The sequence below is a fragment of the Curcuma longa genome, chromosome 1 (assembly GCF_044706935.1).
Source record: "Curcuma longa cultivar G26 ecotype Majalengka, Jawa Barat chromosome 1, ITB_CL_G26_1.1, whole genome shotgun sequence".
Classification (NCBI taxonomy): domain Eukaryota; kingdom Viridiplantae; phylum Streptophyta; class Magnoliopsida; order Zingiberales; family Zingiberaceae; genus Curcuma; species Curcuma longa.
In genome coordinates this window covers 5949494-5967466 of record NC_133861.1, presented here as the reverse complement: position 1 = coordinate 5967466, position 17973 = coordinate 5949494, and the positions used below count along the sequence as shown (strand labels likewise).

At 40.0% G+C, this 17973-nt stretch overlaps 3 protein-coding genes across 5 annotated transcripts; all 3 read left to right on the top strand.

Moving 5' to 3' along the window:
- On the top strand, positions 1-4042 carry LOC141830532 (PH, RCC1 and FYVE domains-containing protein 1-like). The gene is made up of 9 exons (XM_074717945.1): positions 1-48; positions 245-331; positions 436-525; positions 600-686; positions 775-894; positions 983-3040; positions 3142-3267; positions 3429-3790; positions 3886-4042. The coding sequence occupies exons 1-9, from the start codon at positions 1-3 to the stop codon at positions 4040-4042; spliced, it is 3135 nt and encodes a 1044-aa protein (XP_074574046.1).
- Positions 4043-4573: 531 nt separating this feature from the next.
- LOC141823153 (uncharacterized) lies at positions 4574-5334 on the top strand. The gene is made up of 2 exons (XM_074710416.1): positions 4574-4850; positions 4928-5334. Exons 1-2 carry the CDS (start codon positions 4574-4576, stop codon positions 5332-5334), a joined length of 684 nt encoding a protein of 227 aa, XP_074566517.1.
- Positions 5335-10345: 5011 nt separating this feature from the next.
- On the top strand, positions 10346-17589 carry LOC141848004 (SAC3 family protein B-like). Of its 3 annotated transcripts, none has more exons than XM_074736126.1 (14): positions 10346-10606; positions 11355-11555; positions 11659-11931; positions 12038-12282; positions 12440-12540; positions 12623-12838; positions 12919-13146; positions 13229-13320; positions 13401-13494; positions 14215-14307; positions 14395-15185; positions 15299-15361; positions 15452-15566; positions 15649-17589. In XM_074736126.1, the coding sequence occupies exons 2-14, from the start codon at positions 11389-11391 to the stop codon at positions 17416-17418; spliced, it is 4248 nt and encodes a 1415-aa protein (XP_074592227.1). In that variant the 5' UTR covers positions 10346-10606; positions 11355-11388; the 3' UTR covers positions 17419-17589. The 3 variants fall into 3 exon arrangements, with proteins under 3 accessions (XP_074592227.1, XP_074592221.1, XP_074592231.1); XM_074736120.1 differs by having other exon boundaries at positions 15640-17589; XM_074736130.1 differs by lacking the exon at positions 10346-10606 and having other exon boundaries at positions 11472-11555; positions 11664-11931; positions 15640-17589.
- The last annotated feature ends 384 nt before the right edge of the window (positions 17590-17973 follow it).

The following is a 17973-nucleotide window of genomic DNA, read 5'->3' as shown; positions in this document are numbered from 1 at the left end:
ATGGCAGATCCGGCCAATTATGGGAACCCCGACCGCGAGATCCAACAGGTACCCTAATCTTCTCTCCGACCTGAATTCTAAGAAGCCATCATCTGTATCTGCATATATAAACAGAAAGCTGAACCTTCTCCTGTGGTGCAATATGAATTGATTTCATAGAGAAGTTCTTTCATTGTATATATATTTTTAATGAAGCTACTCTTCTGTTATTTCAATGTTTTCTTCCTGTATAAATAATTTGAAGGCGCTTGTTGCACTGAAGAAAGGCACCCAGTTAATCAAGTACAGTCGCAAAAGAAAGCCTAAATTCTGCCCCTTCAGAATTTCCAATGTGAATTACTGTTACCTTTCTTCTTATTTACACCATTATCTGATACTTTTATCGGCTTTGTGGTATGAGTTTATAATTACTAACTGCTGCTTTTGTGTTCACAGGATGAAACTACATTGATTTGGTTATCTCATAAGAAGGAGAGAGCTATCAAATTGTCTTCTGTAATACGAATTGTTCCTGGACAGAGAACTGTATGTCTCATTTAGCTGTATGAATGAAGAACAATAATAAAGTGTAACCTTCTTACTGGTACAAACTTTCACAGGCTGTTTTTAGGAGATATCTGAGGCCGGAAAGGGACTACTTATCGTTCTCTCTTATCTACAACAACGGAGAGAGATCTCTTGATCTGGTTAGCGTACGAAACGATCGAGCACATTGGCTTGATGTTCTGGCTTAAACCGTACAATACAATGGTGACATATCTTTCTTCTGTATAGATTTGCAAGGACCAAAGTGAGTTGGAACTGTGGATTGGAGGACTCAGGGCTCTCATCTCTTCAGTGCAGTCTCAAAGTTTGAGAACTGATCACCAGAGCGACGGGATTCTCTTCTCTGATGTAAGTGATATTTGTTCCTGCACATCCTTTTGCTGGAGATATGGGCAACTCTTAAAGTACCTGTACCTCTATACCTTGCTTTCCTCAGGAAGGAGACTCAGTATCGAGTGGCCATACTTACGGACTAGAAGGCACTCTGAGCAAATCTCGTGGCTTTGGCTCAAAATATCACACTGGTGGCCCTTCAGGTAGTTTAGCAAGATCAGATGTTGGGTCAGATCACACAAATATGCAACTAAGATTGAGTAACGGAGATGGTGTGCGACTTAGCGTTTCGAGTGCTCCCAGTTCCTCCAGCCAAGGTTCTGGACCTGATGACATCGAATCTCTGGGCGATGTGTATGTGTGGGGAGTGGTATGGTCTGATGGACCTGTAGCTGATGGATCTCCGAATTCCATGTGCTCGAGAACCGATGTGTTGATCCCAAGATCGTTAGAATCAGACGTAGTTTTAGATGTCCATCAAATAGCGTGTGGTGTTAGGCACGCAGCTCTAGTTACAAGGCAAGGGGAAGTGTTCGCTTGGGGTGAGCCGTCAGGTGGTCAGCTCGGCCATGGCATCGACAGATATGTCAGCCGCCCTCGTCTCGTCGAGTCACTGGCACTCTGGAACATGGATTACATTGCATGCGGCGAGTACCATACCTGCGCTATATCCACCACCGGCGATCTGTTTACCTGGGGAGATGGCACCCACTACACTGGACTTCTCGGCCACGGCACCGACGCTAGTCAATGGATACCGAAGAAAGTTTCCGGCCCTCTGGAAGGGCTGCAAGTTATGGCCGTCGCATGTGGCGCGTGGCATTCGGCACTGACTACGTCGAACGGCAAAGTGTTTACCTTTGGAGATGGGACGTTCGGCGTTCTCGGACACGGCGACCGGGAAAGTCTGGCGCGGCCGAAGGAAGTTGAGTCCTTGAGCGGGTTGAGGACGATAAAGATCGCCTGCGGCGTGTGGCACAGTGCGGCCATTGTCGAAGTGATGGGGCAAGCGGGCGGCAATCTTATTTCTCGGAAATTGTTCACTTGGGGCGACGGCGACAAGCACCGTCTGGGTCACGGCGACAAGGAGGCGCGCCTGGTGCCCACCTGTGTCCCATCGCTTATCGACTACAACTTCCATCAACTGGCCTGCGGGCACAACTTGACGGTCGGACTCACAACCTCCGGCCATGTTTTCACGATGGGCAGCGCGGCTCAAGGCCAGCTCGGCAACCCGCAGTCCGACGGCAAGGTTCCGTGTTTGGTGCAGGACAAACTGGTAGGTGAGTTGGTTGAAGAAATTGCCTGCGGAGCCAGCCACGTCGCCGTCTTGACGTCGCGCAGCGAAGTGTATACGTGGGGAAGAGGCTCCAATGGCCGACTTGGACATGGAGACACAGAGGACCGGAAAACGCCGACTCTCGTCGAAGCTCTCAAGGACAGGCATGTGAAGAGCATATCCTGCGGCTCGAATTTCACGGCTTGCATTTGCATCCACAAATGGATTTCCGGCGCCGACCAGTCGGTTTGTTCGGGGTGTCGACAAGCTTTTGGTTTCACCAAGAAGAGGCACAATTGCTACAACTGTGGGCTGGTGCATTGCCATGCTTGTAGTTCCAGGAAAGTGTTGAAAGCCGCCTTGGCGCCCACGCCGGGCAAGCCTCATCGCGTGTGTGATTCTTGCTATTCGAAGCTGAAAGCCGCTGAGTCCGGGAACTCCTTGCCTGCTAGCAAGAAGGCTGCTGTAATTCCTCGTCGATCCATCGACATCAAGGAGAAGCCAGATAAAGGGGAAATGAAGTTTTCGAAATCTCTGGTGTCGCCGAGTGTGGACCAGACGAAATACGTCGAAGCTAAATCGATGAAGAGCGATGCCAAATCAGAATCTTCGTCGATACTCAGAGCTCCGCAGGTTCCTTCACTGCTGCAGCTGAAAGACATCTCTCTCACTGGCTCAATCAGTGCGCTTCAAACTGCTCTGAAACCGATCGTTCCCTCGTCGCCTCCTCCTCCGCCTGTGAGCTCCAGGCCGACGTCGCCGTACTCGAGAAATCCGAGTCCTCCACGCTCTGTTGCTGCTGTGTTTTCCAAAGGGATCACTGACAGTCTCGTGAAGTCTAACGAAATGCTGAACCAGGAGGTCCAGAAGTTGCAATTGCAGGTGCGTCGACAACTTTTAAATTGTCTTTGTTTTCAGCAAGTTCAGGGCAAATTCAGTATCCACTCACAAAAACAAAGACAATAAACCTCGTCTTCTAACAGGTCAGGGATTTGAAAAAAAGATGTGAAGTGCAAGAACTTGCCGTGCAGAATTCAGAAAAGAAAATTCAACAAGAATCTGCCAAATGCATTGCTGCGGTAGAAGTTTTCCGAAATCTCGACGCTCAGGTGCTTGTTCTTACATATATATCTGAAATCATGTTCTTCGTAAACATGTAGAAATGAACAGTTTTCCAGGCACATTCCATGCATAATTAGAGCTTGGAAGTTCTCTTATAGAAATCACTAATTCTTGGTTTTGTATCTGATGGCTCACTTTCTCACTAAAGCTGAAGGATATAACAGAGAAGCTGCCCTCTGAGTTTGGCCATAGCTTAAGGGGAATACATACTCAAGTAGAAACATTCCTGAAACACAACGAAAGTATCAAATCGGACATCTCTTCGACAATGGTTTCTTTATCTGGTGATCAACTCCTAACTCATTATGGTGCTAGGGATGAGTTAGAACCAACACAGGGTGCTCACAACACAGCCTCTCAGCACAGCATTGACAATGGCACGAAATCGCCTAGAGTCAAATGCGACAGCGACGGAGAAACAGAGCTCGTAGAACAGTTTGAGCCTGGTGTGTACATCACCTACATTCAACAAGGCAGCGGTGCCAAGATATTCAAACGGGTTCAGTTCAGGTAAAATAATTGTCATTAGTAGCAAAAGATGAAGAATCTCCTGCGAGAAAGCTGATGCATTCTTATTTCGCATGTTGTTCTTGATTCATTCATAGGAGGAAAAGGTTTGGTGCTCAAGAAGCAGAGGGCTGGTGGAATGAAAACAAGGAAAGAGTGCTCAAGAAATATAGCCATCCAGGCCAAGCAATTGTCTCATTGCCTACGAGTGCACCAAATGAGGAGGAAGATGTGACACCATCCCCTTCCACTTGAATCCTTTACGATAAGGAACATTGAGATTTGTAGAGTGAGGTTACAAACTAGACAGAAAGCTTGAACAGTTATCCTTTTTAGCAGATAGTCTTCTTTTTCTTTGATCATTGTGTAGAGTAATTGATATTTGAGAAAATTAATGCCAGAATACTAGGCATGCCTGTATTTTGGGGTAGTCTCACACTTGTAAACAAATGGAAAATCATGCCTGACTCATCCTATCTCTACATTTCTTCATGAATTGTTAACGGACTGCATACCATCTCAGCCCATCTATCTGCAATCAAAGCCCAAAATCCAACCATGAGTTTCAGTTTCACAGTCAAGAGAGCTAGATGAAGGAAGAAAGTAAGTTTTTAGGCAGCTCAGAAGCCCTTCTTTTACAGTCCTTGCTTGTGTTGCATGATGCTAAAGCTGCCATTGTGGGGCTGACAGAGAAAAGTTGAGGAGAATCGTTGCAAGAACCAAAGAAGAATCCTTGCATCTTCTCTCCTCCTCAATTCTCCTCTTCCCAACTTCGAGACTCCTTAAATGACCTTCACTCTGCCTCAGTCCCCAACGCCACTCCATGGGCGCCGCCTTTTCGAGCTCCTTGAAGAACCACAAGAGCCTTTCCTCTTGGATACCCACCTCCTGGAGAAAGGCCGCTCTCCCAAACTTCTCCCTTCCACCTACAGCAAAGCTTCCTACAATAGGCTACAGAATTGGATTCAAATGCAGCTCAAGAGCATCGCCAGTTGGCTCCAAAAAGCTCCTTTCAATGCGGGTTTCTCGACAGAGCTCACAGCTGAACCCACAAAAGTTCCCGGTATATAACTTGCTAACTTCTCTCCTCTGCTTTGGCTGTATGTGACAGTGATTCATATCGTTGATTACTTGCTTCAGGTATAGAGGAGAGCATTTCGCCACAAGTTTTTGAATTGTTTAATGAGCTCTTTGAGCTAGCTTATACACCTGCCTTTTACCAGCTACTTGGATCGCCAAAATGCAAATTTGATCAAACGCAGAAGTTCAAACGTTCAGATAATTGCGAGCCGAGGGCCGAGAAAGAGCTCCATGAGTCTTCTCATGATTGCTTCAGGCATGAGAAGACTGAAGAGGTCATAAGAGAGACGACGGCATCAGAAGTATCAAGCTCGAGGAGGGCGTGGAGTGGATTGAAACAGGTAAGAGAAGTAGGAGATGAGGTAGAAGATAAGATTTTTGAAGAAATTAAAGAAGAACTGATAATTGAGATGATAAGATCTTATTGTAAATTCAACAGGAGTTCATCATCTTTTAGGAGTTTGTGAAAGGTTTACTGTAATCTGCACTTGGACATGAGTGCTTGATTGGAATTTCTGGTAGTGAATTGAGAGAGCAACCACAGCACAATACCCTTAAACTGCTACTAAATTCAGATAATAAATTAGAATGAGTTCAGCTATTTTGTTGCAATACTTATCTTTCCTCATATCACTCAAGACTGATCACCTTTACATTTTGAAAAATAAAGTAAATGTTCAGTTAGCATCTTCCTTCAAGTACTTTTCTTGAAAAAGCATCTTCTTGCAATTGATATTTAGTATTTTTTTTTGTGTTGGAATGTGTATTTTCTATTAAAAGATAAATTTTAAAAAGATGCATTTGTATTGTTGTCACTATCACACAATATATCATCAATATATGTTTAAAAAAATATAGGTGATGGATGCTTCTCACAATTATATACTCTTCCTTGTGAAATGATTGTCTTGAATATTCAATAATATCATTTGATAGTAAAATGTATACCTTGTTGGTATTGGTAGTATTTTTTTGTTCCCTGGGTTGAAAGAAAGCAGCTTGTGATGGTCCTAGTTATTTACATATTTGATCGATCAACTCTGTTCAATTTAGGTTATTAAAGAGTTTCTTTTAACCCAACTTAACAAACTGCTCCATATACCATTTAATCAAATTACTAACTATTATAAATACTTACTAACTACCATCACAATGCAAAAAACCTAGTCTGCAAGCCACAAGAGCATTGCTCGGTCTGAGGCCGTGTGTGGTTCGGGTCAAGCATGGCAAAACCCAAGCGCAACCGATATCGTGTGAGGTTAGATTGGGAGGCAAACTACCTAACCCATTTGATGTCTCTATCACTGCCTTTAAAGAAATATCATTAGAAAATTTATGCCTCTTAAGTTAATAAATAGAAGAAAAAGGTTGTAAGGAAACTAGATTGAGCATTCTTGTAATACTATGCAATTAAAATAATTACTATATATGTGATAATTACAAAAAATTATATGTGACAGTTGGTTTTGGGGGCCTTAATTAATTATGTCTTTCATAATTATAGCAAGAAAAAGATTCCAAACCATTTGGGACCTTCATTAACATGTGGTTGGTGGATACACAGTGAACCATTGACAGGGCTCTTGTAATGTGTTCACTTGTCATATTCATGGCTTTTAGTTAGACCTAATGTTTGAGACATTGGTTACATGTCTATCTCCTGCATTAATCACTGTCCCTTTGTGTTTTTAGATGTAACTGGCACCAATCAATAGTTTTGGCAAAGAGTATGATATATAGTTCCTGATAAAGGCAAACTATAACACTGAAGTACAGTGCAACATTTAGTTAAACTAGCTGCCAAAAGTTCTCATGGTTGTTGGGATGAAGAGAAATCTGAAAGTTCTTGTAGAAAGAGTATTCTTTTGTCTTAACTTCAGAAAGTTCTTACTATCTTTATTGATATTCTTGTTTCACTTAGTCCTTCAGACTTCCACTGGGAGCACTGGTGTTCGAGTAGGGAGGAATAGTTATCCTAGCAAGAAAGCAGGTAATAACTGGAGCTGTGGATTTAGGCCTTGCATTAGAGGTAGCTCAAGTTAGTTCTGGATTAACTACACATGCTCGATCGGAATGGATCTTGCCTCAGCATCCTCATTGCTCTAGAGAATACATAGCTCAATTTGGTAAATGGTGGTGGTTGTATCTTTCATGTCCTTGGGAACTTTGGAGAATGATGGTCTCACAAGCTTATTTTCGATAGACAAAGGGTGAGAGATAGCTATTCCAAGAAGAGCTTGGTCCTTCACATGGAGATCAAAGCTTATGGAAATTCAAATTCTTATCTATGGCACTCTAAATGGCTTCGAGGGCTATCACTGAAAAGGCATCATTCTTCTCTGTTTGAGTTGTGTGCAAACCAAGATAACCGTGTTATACCAACATTCTCGTCTGTCTTCTTCTGTCAATGTAGAGTAGCAGCAACAGACCTAGAATAGCAGATGATCCCACTAGTGTCCATATCTTCCTGTGAGCAATGTAAGGAAAAGTTTAGATCTTTTTCTTTCTTTTCAATTTACTTACTGTGATGGATAATCCATAAGTTGTTTGATTTCAGTTTCAGTCAACTTCTATCAGTATCAATGTTGTCAAACATTTGTTTCAATCCTTAAATGTCCTCTTTACTAAGATGCTATGCGATAACTTTGATCACTCAATTCAACTTCTTATACAGAAGCTAGGATGCAAGTATCAAACCATAAGCAGTCATTGTTAAAGATATTCGTTCCATGCTTAAACAGCAATGTGGTTAGTTTACAGACTCTAGCTGAAGAAAACACACAACATTTTACATTGCCTAATTTGCCTTCTCAACTAATTGCAACAAAGTAGAATGCCATAAGAAGCCACCTATGGTAGTAACTCGAGATCGCTCGATCATGCTATCTCTTTGAAAGAACATCCTTGAACACTTATTGGCAACCTCTCTACTACTGAAAAGAAAAGATGTCTCAGTGAACTTGTTTGCTACATATCAAACAAAAAAGATGCAAGGTATAGTGACAACTTCTGGTTCATGGCTTCCTCCTCCATGTTTCACCTTCCCATTTTGTTTCTTGTGATGGTAATTAGGAGGCAAAAACTTTGGTTTCTGCAGAAGTGAATTGAAGCAATAGAAGTGCCAGGAGGCAAGATGGTTTCCAGCCCATTGAGCAAGGCAGTTCCTGAGAAGTCATTAAGCTTTAAGAGTCAGGAACCTCAAGTGACCGAGCTAGATGATGCGACCGCCGCCCTGCAAAAGGCCTACAGGCGATACCGAAGCCGGAGAAATTAAACTTAGCAGAACTCATGTTTGTATCCAATTTCACATGACACAAGTAGTTGGAGCAAAGGGGTTAGATTTCTTGTTTGAAGTTCTTTGCCATTGTTGTTGTTGTCATAAGTGGAAGGCACTGAATTTTGCATCACTTCTGTCTCATTCTTTCATGAGGAGAAGCAAGAAACAGCAGTTTCTGAAAAACAAATATGATGTGAAAAAATAAGTTTTAGAAAGATGCACAATGTATCATGGATATATGTTTAGCAAATATAGATGATTAATGGATGCTTCTTACCAACATATAATTATATGCTTGTTCACAATTATATACTCTTCCTTGTGAAATAGTTGTCTTGGATGTTCAATAATACCACTTGATATTACACTTGTACCTTGTCGATATTCTTGGCTTTTGGCTATTTTGGAGGTTCATGTTTCTAGCAAAATTTCAGAAAAGATATTAAAAATTATCAAACACAGATACGTTGTCATCGAATAAAATTGATTCAAAATAAAAGATAATATCTTAATAATAACTAAATAAAAATTTAAATAATCTCAAAATCTTATGATGTTCTTACTTGATTAATAGAGAAGTATTTTATCTTTGTACTAACAACTTCGTGTATGCTTGTGCAATTATAATTTATAAGCTATAATATATGATATTATTTTAATAATAATAATAATAATAATAATAATAATCTATTGATGTTCAACATGTGAACATGCATACAAGATGGAGTCACTTTACCTTCGCAATTAAATATGGATTAAAATACTCAACTAGTTATTTATTTTAAAAAACAATTAATATAACAATGAGATTAAAAAACATGAAGAGCGCGCGCAATTCACATCATTTAATTGCAGCACGTACAGAGATGAGATAGAAGAAGAAAATGTTAAGGGGTGTTTGATTTGGAATTTTTTAAAAAATTTTTTAGTTCTCATTTTTTATTTTTGTTTTTCTATTTTTTTATCTAATTTTTAGAAAATAGAAAATATATTTAATATGATATACTATTTTTTATTTTTTAAAAAAGAAAATTAAAAAATACGTTTAATTTGTTAATATAAAAATATAAATATAATAGATTTTTCTAATAAAAATAACATCTTATTATGAAAAATAAAAAATCATATAAAAAAGAGATTAATCAGAAAAGAGTCAAATCTAACCGTATTTACATAAAATCTAATTGAAATTATATTAATTAATTCAATAAATTTTAATTTAAATATTTATAAATTAAAAAAATTATTTTAAATTTTAAAAAGTAAAATTAATGAATTATATTTATTAATTTAATAAATTATTTTATTAAAATAATTATTTTAATAAATTATTTTATTAATATATATAAAATTCTTTTAAATTTTTAAAAATAAAAATAATAAAGCCACTGCCAGCTTCCACCGCCTTCCGCCACGCTTGCACCCCTCCCGTAGCGCCCGCCTATAAAGCCAACACCTCGCTGCCCCTCCCGCAGCACCCACCCGCCACCCACCACCCATCAGGGGCACATCGGAGCGGAGACTTTTCGCCGGAGGAGGGGCGCTAGGGTTCTTGATTCCTGCCTTCAATTTCCTGCGCCTAGAGAAGAAGAGAGAGCTAGAGCGGTGGAGGGCTGAGCGTCTGATACGGCGTGCCTCTCCACGAGGTGGCGGTGACAAGAGCGCAGGGGATTTTGTGGAAACGCCGAGGGCCGTCGCTCCACCCATCCTTAGTCGCCCTACCGCCAGCGTCTCTCTTTTCTGTTGGTTTCTTGAATTCTTGCCGAATCCGGTGCCGTGTCGATCGGCCCGGCGGAACAGCAAACTCAGCCCAAGTGCTGCATACTGTGAGGCAACTGATCTTGCGTTTGCGTGAGGGGCACATCGGAGCTGAGACTTTTCGCCGGAGGAGGGGCGCTAGGGTTCTTGATTCCTGCCTTCAATTTCCTGCGCCTAGAGAAGAAGAGAGAGCTAGAGCGGTGGAGGGCTGAGCGTCTGATACGGCGTGCCTCTCCACGAGGTGGCGGTGACAAGAGCGCAGGGGATTTTGTGGAAACGCCGAGGGCCGTCGCTCCACCCGTCCTTAGTCGCCCTACCGACGTCGCTAATCCTCCTTAGTCGCCCTCTCTCTCTTTCTGTTGGTTTCTTGAATTCTTGCCGAATCCGGTGCCGTGTCGATCGGCCCGGCTGGTCCGATTGAGAGGCAGCCCAAGTGCTGCATACTGTGAGGCAACTGATCTTGCGTTTGCGTGAGGGGCACATCGGAGCTGAGACTTTTCGCCGGAGGAGGGGCGCTAGGGTTCTTGATTCCTGCCTTCAATTTCCTGCGCCTAGAGAAGAAGAGAGAGCTAGAGCGGTGGAGGGCTGAGCGTCTGATACGGCGTGCCTCTCCACGAGGTGGCGGTGACAAGAGCGCAGGGGATTTTTTAAACGCCGAGGGCCGTCGCTCCCCTCCGAATTCTGAGCCAGCGGATTTTGTAAAGGTTCTTGTCAATAACTATTTCCAAATTTACATTGTACAATAAGATTGCATGTTTTTCTTCACTGAATTAGGTGCTTTACTAACAAAATTTTTTTATGGGTCTCTTGTTTTAGATTGAAGGATAATTGAAAGCATGTGGAGTTTATCTTTATGTTTCAGTAGAAAAATGTATTGTGTTTCATGGACTGAAAAACATATGGAATTTATGAAAAGGTTTTTGGAATTGCTGCAACCAAAGTTTTAAAAATTCATTTTATTTAGATGCTTGAATCAAAAGTCTTATGCTCCTTGTAAAAACTCACAGCATTTCTCACCGTTCTTCTGCCTTAGATCAGTATCAAGGATACCCAAGTAAAAAAGGCTTTCTGTTACTAAAAGGATTTCCCAGACAGAGTAACCAAGTTTATTGAAACAATAAATTGCTTTCTAAATTGGTTGGAGTAAAGATTTGTCTATTTGGTGTCATGAATGTGTAATAAAATAAAAACATATCTTAAGTGAATTCATGGACAATGCTGGAAAATGATAATGATACTAGTTAGTTAAGCTTAATAAGATGCATTGACCAATCAATGGCCAACTTGGTTCTATACTTATATGTAGGTTAATATTTAGGTAGTAGTTCTCTTTTGTTGATATTTACTGTTTTTCAGTAGTTCTGACTGTTTGTTTCATTTGATTTTTTGGACTCGTTCATGGATGCTTTGAATGCATTTCACACCTAACATATCCACTCCTGGACTTTGCAGTCCCAGAAATTCTCCTGTTTATTACACTGATTCAATGCCACACGGGAGGTCAAAAATTGTTGATTACTCTGATGTGTATGATAATGGAAACGATGGTTCAACAAGGCATACTCATTCTAAAGTGCTCAAAAGGAGCAGGTCTCCCAATCAGCCATCCACTTCTGATTTAGGCTCATCTTCTGCCAAACCTGACTCTAGGAGGTATCTCTAGCGTTCTATTTGACTTTTATGCTTTATTTGGCAGAGTTGCATGCCCACATGTGGTGCAATTCATTTCTATATTCTGATTTAGTTTTCTGTGCAGAGAAGTTCAAGCAAAGACAAGACAATTGACCTGGTTCAGAGTCGAGCCAAGAGAACCAACAGAAAACCTGCTGGTTTCAGAGGACCAGACTACAGAAAATTTCTCAATGCCTCAAAGAAGGTTTAAACTTGTTGATGATTCTTACCTGTATGATAATGGAGAGGATGTTTCAGCCAACCATCCTCAGTCAAGATCATACAAAAGGGATAGGTCTCCCAATCAGCCTTCTGCTTCAGTTTTAAGTTCATCTTCTCACCAACATGACTCTGATAGGTGTCAATATAAATCTTTTTGTTTTCTTTTTGGATTTATGGGCTAGAGATGCATGTGTGATTGTACAAATTCATTTACTTTTTCTGATTTTAGCCTTCATGTGCAGAGAAATTCAAGCGAAGGCAAGACGGTTGGCCCGCTTTGGAGTGGAACTAAGCCAACCTACAGAAAATCGGGTGAAATCAAAGGATGAAAGTTCAGAAAGTAAACTTCACCATACTTCTTTGGACATGGACACTCATAAACTTTTTGAGCAAACAGGATCATCAAGCAGAGGAGATAATGTACTTCAGTCTGAAGGATTAGAATCATCTGCAGCAGTGGTGGGACTGTGCCCCGATATGTGTCCAGGTCTATGAACTGCTAACTTGAAACTTTATGCATGTCTCCTGGGAGTTTTAGAAGTTTTGGCAAATATTAAAATGCTCTTCCTGCCATATGAAGGTTAAAAAATATTTAAAATGCAAAAAAAAATGTTCAGCTTCATGAAGTGATTTAAATGTCTCAGAATCCGAGAGGGCGGAACGGGAGAGGAAAGGGGATCTTGATAGCTACGAAAGACTTGATGGAGAGAGAAACCAAACTAGCAAGTATCTTGCTGTAAAGAAGGTGGTTGACTGAGTCATTGTGGACTTTGAAATGATCTTTCATTTCAAATGACAAGACAATTTTTTTACTTTGTTTCCTGCAGTACACCAGGACAGCAGAGCGTGATGCCAACCTAATTAGGCCTATGCCAGTCCTGCAGAAAACAATTGATTATCTACTAAGTTTGTTGAATCAGCCGTATGATGAGGATTTTTTGAATATTTACAATTTTTTGTGGGATCGGATGCGAGCAATAAGGATGGATCTCAGGATGCAGCATATTTTCAATGACCAGGCAATATTCATGCTTGAGCAAATGGTACAATACTTTCTGAGATGTTAATCCTTTACCCTTAAGCAATTCACTTCACATGATCAAGTTACTCTCTTTCGCACCAGATTAGACTCCATATTATTGCTATGCATGAGCTGTGTGAATACAGTAAAGGAGAGGGTTTTTCCCAGGGGTTTGATGCGCATCTAAACATTGAGCAGATGAATAAGACATCTGTTGAGTTATTTCATATGTATGATGATCATAGAAAGAAAGGAATTAGTGTGTCAACTGAAAAGGAGTTTCGTGGTTATTATGCACTCCTCAAAGTAGATAAGCATCCAGGATACAAAGTAAGTCATATCGCTATCTGCTTTTTATTTTTTATATGGAGATGTTATTTTTATCATACATCATACATGTATATATACACAGGTGGATCCTATGGAACTGACACGTGATCTTGCTAAGATGACTCCTGAAATTAGACGTTCTTCAGAAATTTTGTTTGCCCGAAATGTAGCAAGGTACTTTTACCCAGAATTTTTACTGGCTTATATTGGTTTTTTTTTAATAGCAATTATAACAAAGAAGCTTTCCTTTCCAGAGCTTGTAAAATGGGTAATTATATTAACTTCTTTCATCTTGCACGAAAAGCAACTTACCTACAGGCATGCTTGATGCATGCTCACTTTACTAAGGTGTGTCTTCTGTCTTCTTTTTGCTTCTTTCATATACATTCTTAGAAAGTGTTGCATGCTCGTCACATTAACATACTTCTAGTTTTCGAGCTTCCAATAAATAACTTGATGCCAGAAATTGGGAATATAAATGAACCCATTAAATTCTCATATTAATATGGTTGAAGTTTAGTCAAATGGTGAAAATCATTGACTAAAAGTTAATTTGCCATTTGCCCCCTTTTTTCCTTGCATAATCCTTGCATATATGGGTTGTGATTCTTCGCACATCTCCTGTGTTGATTGTTATTTTTCTATCCTACGCTGTGAAAATGGAGGAGAGATGATGACTAAAAATCGTTATCAGTGATTGCTCCCTTGATGTGGTAGGTTGCATGTAACATCTATATCTGATCAATCTAGTGTGTGTAAATTAAAGATCAAGTCAAAAGATTTGCCACTTTGATTTTTTTGTGGTCGACATCTATATTGAAAACCTGAGTGCTAGAACTCAAAACAAAAGCAAACATTTCTTGTACAAATTCAATCTAGTGCAATTAGTGAAAGAAGCCTGCTGTGTTTTGTGACTGACATTTTATTTTTATTTTTCAAAGATCTCTACTGAGAGGAAGTCCCTGCCCATGTGGCTGATGTTATTAGAATGATTAGACTGTTTGAGTTACTCTCCATATACACATTGTTATGGTTTGATGAGAGCTTAAATAGAGTTCTTTTTTCCAGATAAGAAAAAAGGCACTTGCTTCTCTACACAGTAGTCTTCCAAATAACCAAGGAATCCCTGTTGCAGATGTTGTAAGATGGCTGGGCTTGGAGGTATGTGAAAATTTGTCTGTTTTGGTCAAGTAACTTTCCTTTTTTGCTTGTCCAAATGCTGTTATTTGATTGGTCTCTGATTCTTAGGGAGAGGATGCGGAAAATCTTTTAAAACATCATGGATTTGAATTAAAGGAATTCGAGGAAACCTATATGGTGAAGGGAGGACCTTTTCTTAACAGTGAAGAGGATTTCCCTACAAAACGTTCACAGTTTGTGCTTCTCAAGAAATCAGAGAGGGTTGTTCATGATATTTGTTCTAGTCCCATTATCTTCCCTGTGGCTGAGAAAAGACAAACTATATCTATGGAGTTGGAGATGTTTGAGCAAAGAGGTGATGCATCTGAAGTAGATACTTTGAAGAATAGAAGCAAAGACACAATTCATGACCAAGATGCTTTTACTGCTCTTGGGGCCATTACTGACCCAAGAAAGTCCCTTGATGTGCAAATTAATGATGAAAAAATGGTTGAAGCAGAATCAAGTACATTCTCACACAATCATAGTGTAAGTGGTTCACTTCAATCTGTAGTTGTTGATTGGATACCATATGTAGCTGTTCCTATGCTTAGCAAGGAGGCTGTCGATCGCCAGGAGACAGTTCCTATGACTCAAACCGTGGTCTCTCCGGTCAAAATGTTTGCCAATGGTTCCCAGGCTTTCCATCAAGGAGATCCACTCCTGAATTATAAACGTTTACCCATTCCAGATGTGACTTCTGTCAGGAACATAGTACCTATAAGTTCTATAGTCAACAAGGTCACCTCTAGTTCACAATTTCATCCAATTATAAATAGAGAACCAGAAAAAAAGGATGAATTGCTAATGCCTTACCAGACGAATCAAGCTGCAAACGAGAAGCTGAGACTTATTTTGAGGTTCTTCATTTGCTCTTTTTACAGCATTATGAATTCTGAAATTTCACTATTGAGAACTTACATTACTGCTCATTGTCCTTTTCTGGTTGCCCCCTTCTTTGGATGATAATCAGGAAATGGAAGCAACAAGCAAGGAAAAGGAGAGAAATTCGAGTGAAGCTTAAGTTGATCTTGAGGTTCCTTTACTTCTCTTACCACACTATTAGGAACTCGCATAAGTTTCTTAATTTCATATTGTTTTTTCTCCTGCTTTGGTTAATAATCAGAAAATGGAAGCAGCAAGCAACTAAAAGGAGAGAAACACGTGAGCAAAAAGTTATGCTAGCAAATTCTGCATTTAATTCCCTATTTCTGGGTCCACCGCTTCAACAATCTAAAACTGTGAGTAATTCTGACTTTAATCTCTGAATTTGACAAGCTTTTTGATGATTGGTGTAATTGTTAAATTTGTTAGATTAATCAGCTTCCAAGTCTTGCCGGCAGTGGGCTTAACATTGATTTTGCTGCAAAAGAGAGATATGGGAAACAAGATACATCATGGTCAACTATTAATGTTTCAGAATTGGTGGCACCAATATTAAGTTCAAGAAATCCCAATGCTAGATGTCTTTGCTGGAAGCTTATTGTACTTGTCCAGCCATTACACATGATGGGGCAATCTAACGGTGCCTCTTCAAGATGGTTACTCTCAAAAGTTATGGGTTCTACTAACCAAAATAGCAAACCAGTGGTTTCTGTGCCGCATTTATCAATATGGAGGAGTTGGTTTAACAACCAATTTAATTCTTGCAACAACTGCTGCTTAACTGTAGTTCGCGAAGCCAATTGTGATGATTATAATATACTTGCTAAAGATTATATTGTTGATGGGGCTACTTCAATCATTTTCCATGTATCAGAGAGTATTCCATGGGAAATGCAAAGAGTGTGGCTTCATAATGCTATAGCATGCATACCATCTGGATCCAACATACCCCTTTTGATAGTAAGCGGTGATGTGTATGACCAAGGAATCTCTGACCCTTCAGTCACAATAATGCAGAAGCTTGGCCTTCAGGATGCTGATATGACAAGGGTTTCATTATTTTCAGTTATATTTATATGCTATAGCCTCCCCAAAGAGAAACAGACTGGTTTTTTCCAGGATGATAAACTGAGAGAGGGTCTCCTGTGGTTAGCTAAGAATTCACCCAAGCAACCTACTGTTAATCTAATAAATACACGAGAAGTTGTCCTGCAATATTTGTTATCTTATGCAGAGATGCTAGGAAATGCTAATGCCTCTAACTTTGGTCCAAACCATTTTATCTCAGTTTTCAATGCAGCATTGGACAAATTGGTAGAGGAAATTGCAAGAGCTGCTTCCTTGAATAGGCATAATTGGCCATGTCCTGAGGTTGATCTCCTTGAGAATCTGAGCTACGAACGATGTTTTGTAAATACCTTCTTACCAAGCATTGGCTGGAGTTCACCTGCACGGATTCAAGGACTCACCAGCGCTATAAATGCTTGTAAGTTACCAGAATTTTTTAATGACATTTCCTGGCTGAAGCGAAGTTCTCATACGAGCCTAGAGATCCATCGCCAAAAATTGGCTCTTGAAGAATGTCTGGAAAGCTACATGAGCAAAACATGTCACATGTTGAGCCCTGAAGTAGCTGCTAGGGAGGCTGGAATAATGGTTCAGACTAGTGCTGAAGTTGAGCTTTGTGGCTCTTGTTACTATGTCATTCCGAGGTGGCCTATGATATTCAGGAGGATCCAGAATTGGCGATTAATGAGTCTGAAAGACATGGCTCGCTCAGTGGCATATTTGTTGGTGCAGAATGAAGACAACCTTTTTGCCGTTGAGTATCCTCGTGACATCACTGCTAATCTGTCTTCGAGTTCAGGTGTTTCAGGAGTTCATCCAATGCATCTTTTAACATCAAAACCTTCTTTCAATGAGATAGTCGAGATTAGCTGCAATATTCCACTTCCAGTGCGACCTATTCCACCTGCCAAGCCTTCAACTTCATCTTTAATGGCTAACGAGCCCACAGCTTCTATTTTTGTTCCTACAGGTCATCAAGATGATGATTCTGAAAAGACTAACAAAGTAGTAGGGGTTCACAAATATAGATTACCAGTTGCAATTCCTCTTCCTAAGTTGGATGAGCATTTAGCCAAGTTGTTGCAAAAATGTTCAGCAGTGCAAGACAAGATAGAGAAAAAGCTTTCAGTTTATTTTTGAATCGTAGAGTGTTGTTTTTCTTTTTCTCCTTACAATTGACATTGTCAAAATCATAGCTTTAGATTTTTGAATAGATGGATGGATAGACAAGTTTTAAGAAGAGGGCTAATTCTTTGTAGTCAATGTATAATTTTCTTCTAAATTTGTCTTTTGAGACAAACCTAATAATCAAGAAAGCATAACTTTAGTGTTTGGTTTGTCATACATATTATGGATAAAATTATCCAATAATTGTAGGACATATGACATGTGTATGTTGACTGGTCTTTTCCTGTCTCACTGTTGCTGAAATGACTGCATCGCCCAAAGGAGAAGGAATTTGGAAATGGCAACCCATTCATTATTATCTTTCTTTCTTTCTGTGTTTTTCATTTAATTTCCAAAATATACTCAACAACATATTTTCATGTATTTTAATAATACTGTTTACCTGGAAGGAACAGAGGAGATGAGGAAGGGGCAAGCGTTTTTCACTTTCTAAGAAACAACATATTGCCACTTCAATCACTAATCGGTCAGTGAGCCAAGTGACTCGGCTCACTGACCGATTACACA

What these genes read in the sequence shown, in the direction of transcription:
- LOC141830532 (XM_074717945.1), top strand. Translation starts at nt 1, where the DNA reads ATGGCAGATCCGGCCAATTATGGGAACCCCGACCGCGAGATCCAACAG. An exon ending in GCCCCTTCAGAATTTCCAAT is followed by an intron (nt 332 to 435) that starts GTGAATTACTGT and finishes TTGTGTTCACAG; the next exon opens with GATGAAACTACATTGATTTG. An exon ending in GAGAGAGATCTCTTGATCTG is followed by an intron (nt 687 to 774) that starts GTTAGCGTACGA and finishes TCTTCTGTATAG; the next exon opens with ATTTGCAAGGACCAAAGTGA.
- LOC141848004 (XM_074736120.1), top strand. Translation starts at nt 11,389, where the DNA reads ATGCCACACGGGAGGTCAAAAATTGTTGATTACTCTGATGTGTATGAT. An exon ending in GTGCCCCGATATGTGTCCAG is followed by an intron (nt 12,283 to 12,439) that starts GTCTATGAACTG and finishes TAAATGTCTCAG; the next exon opens with AATCCGAGAGGGCGGAACGG. An exon ending in ATAAGCATCCAGGATACAAA is followed by an intron (nt 13,147 to 13,228) that starts GTAAGTCATATC and finishes ATATATACACAG; the next exon opens with GTGGATCCTATGGAACTGAC.
- LOC141823153 (XM_074710416.1), top strand. Translation starts at nt 4,574, where the DNA reads ATGACCTTCACTCTGCCTCAGTCCCCAACGCCACTCCATGGGCGCCGC. An exon ending in TGAACCCACAAAAGTTCCCG is followed by an intron (nt 4,851 to 4,927) that starts GTATATAACTTG and finishes TACTTGCTTCAG; the next exon opens with GTATAGAGGAGAGCATTTCG.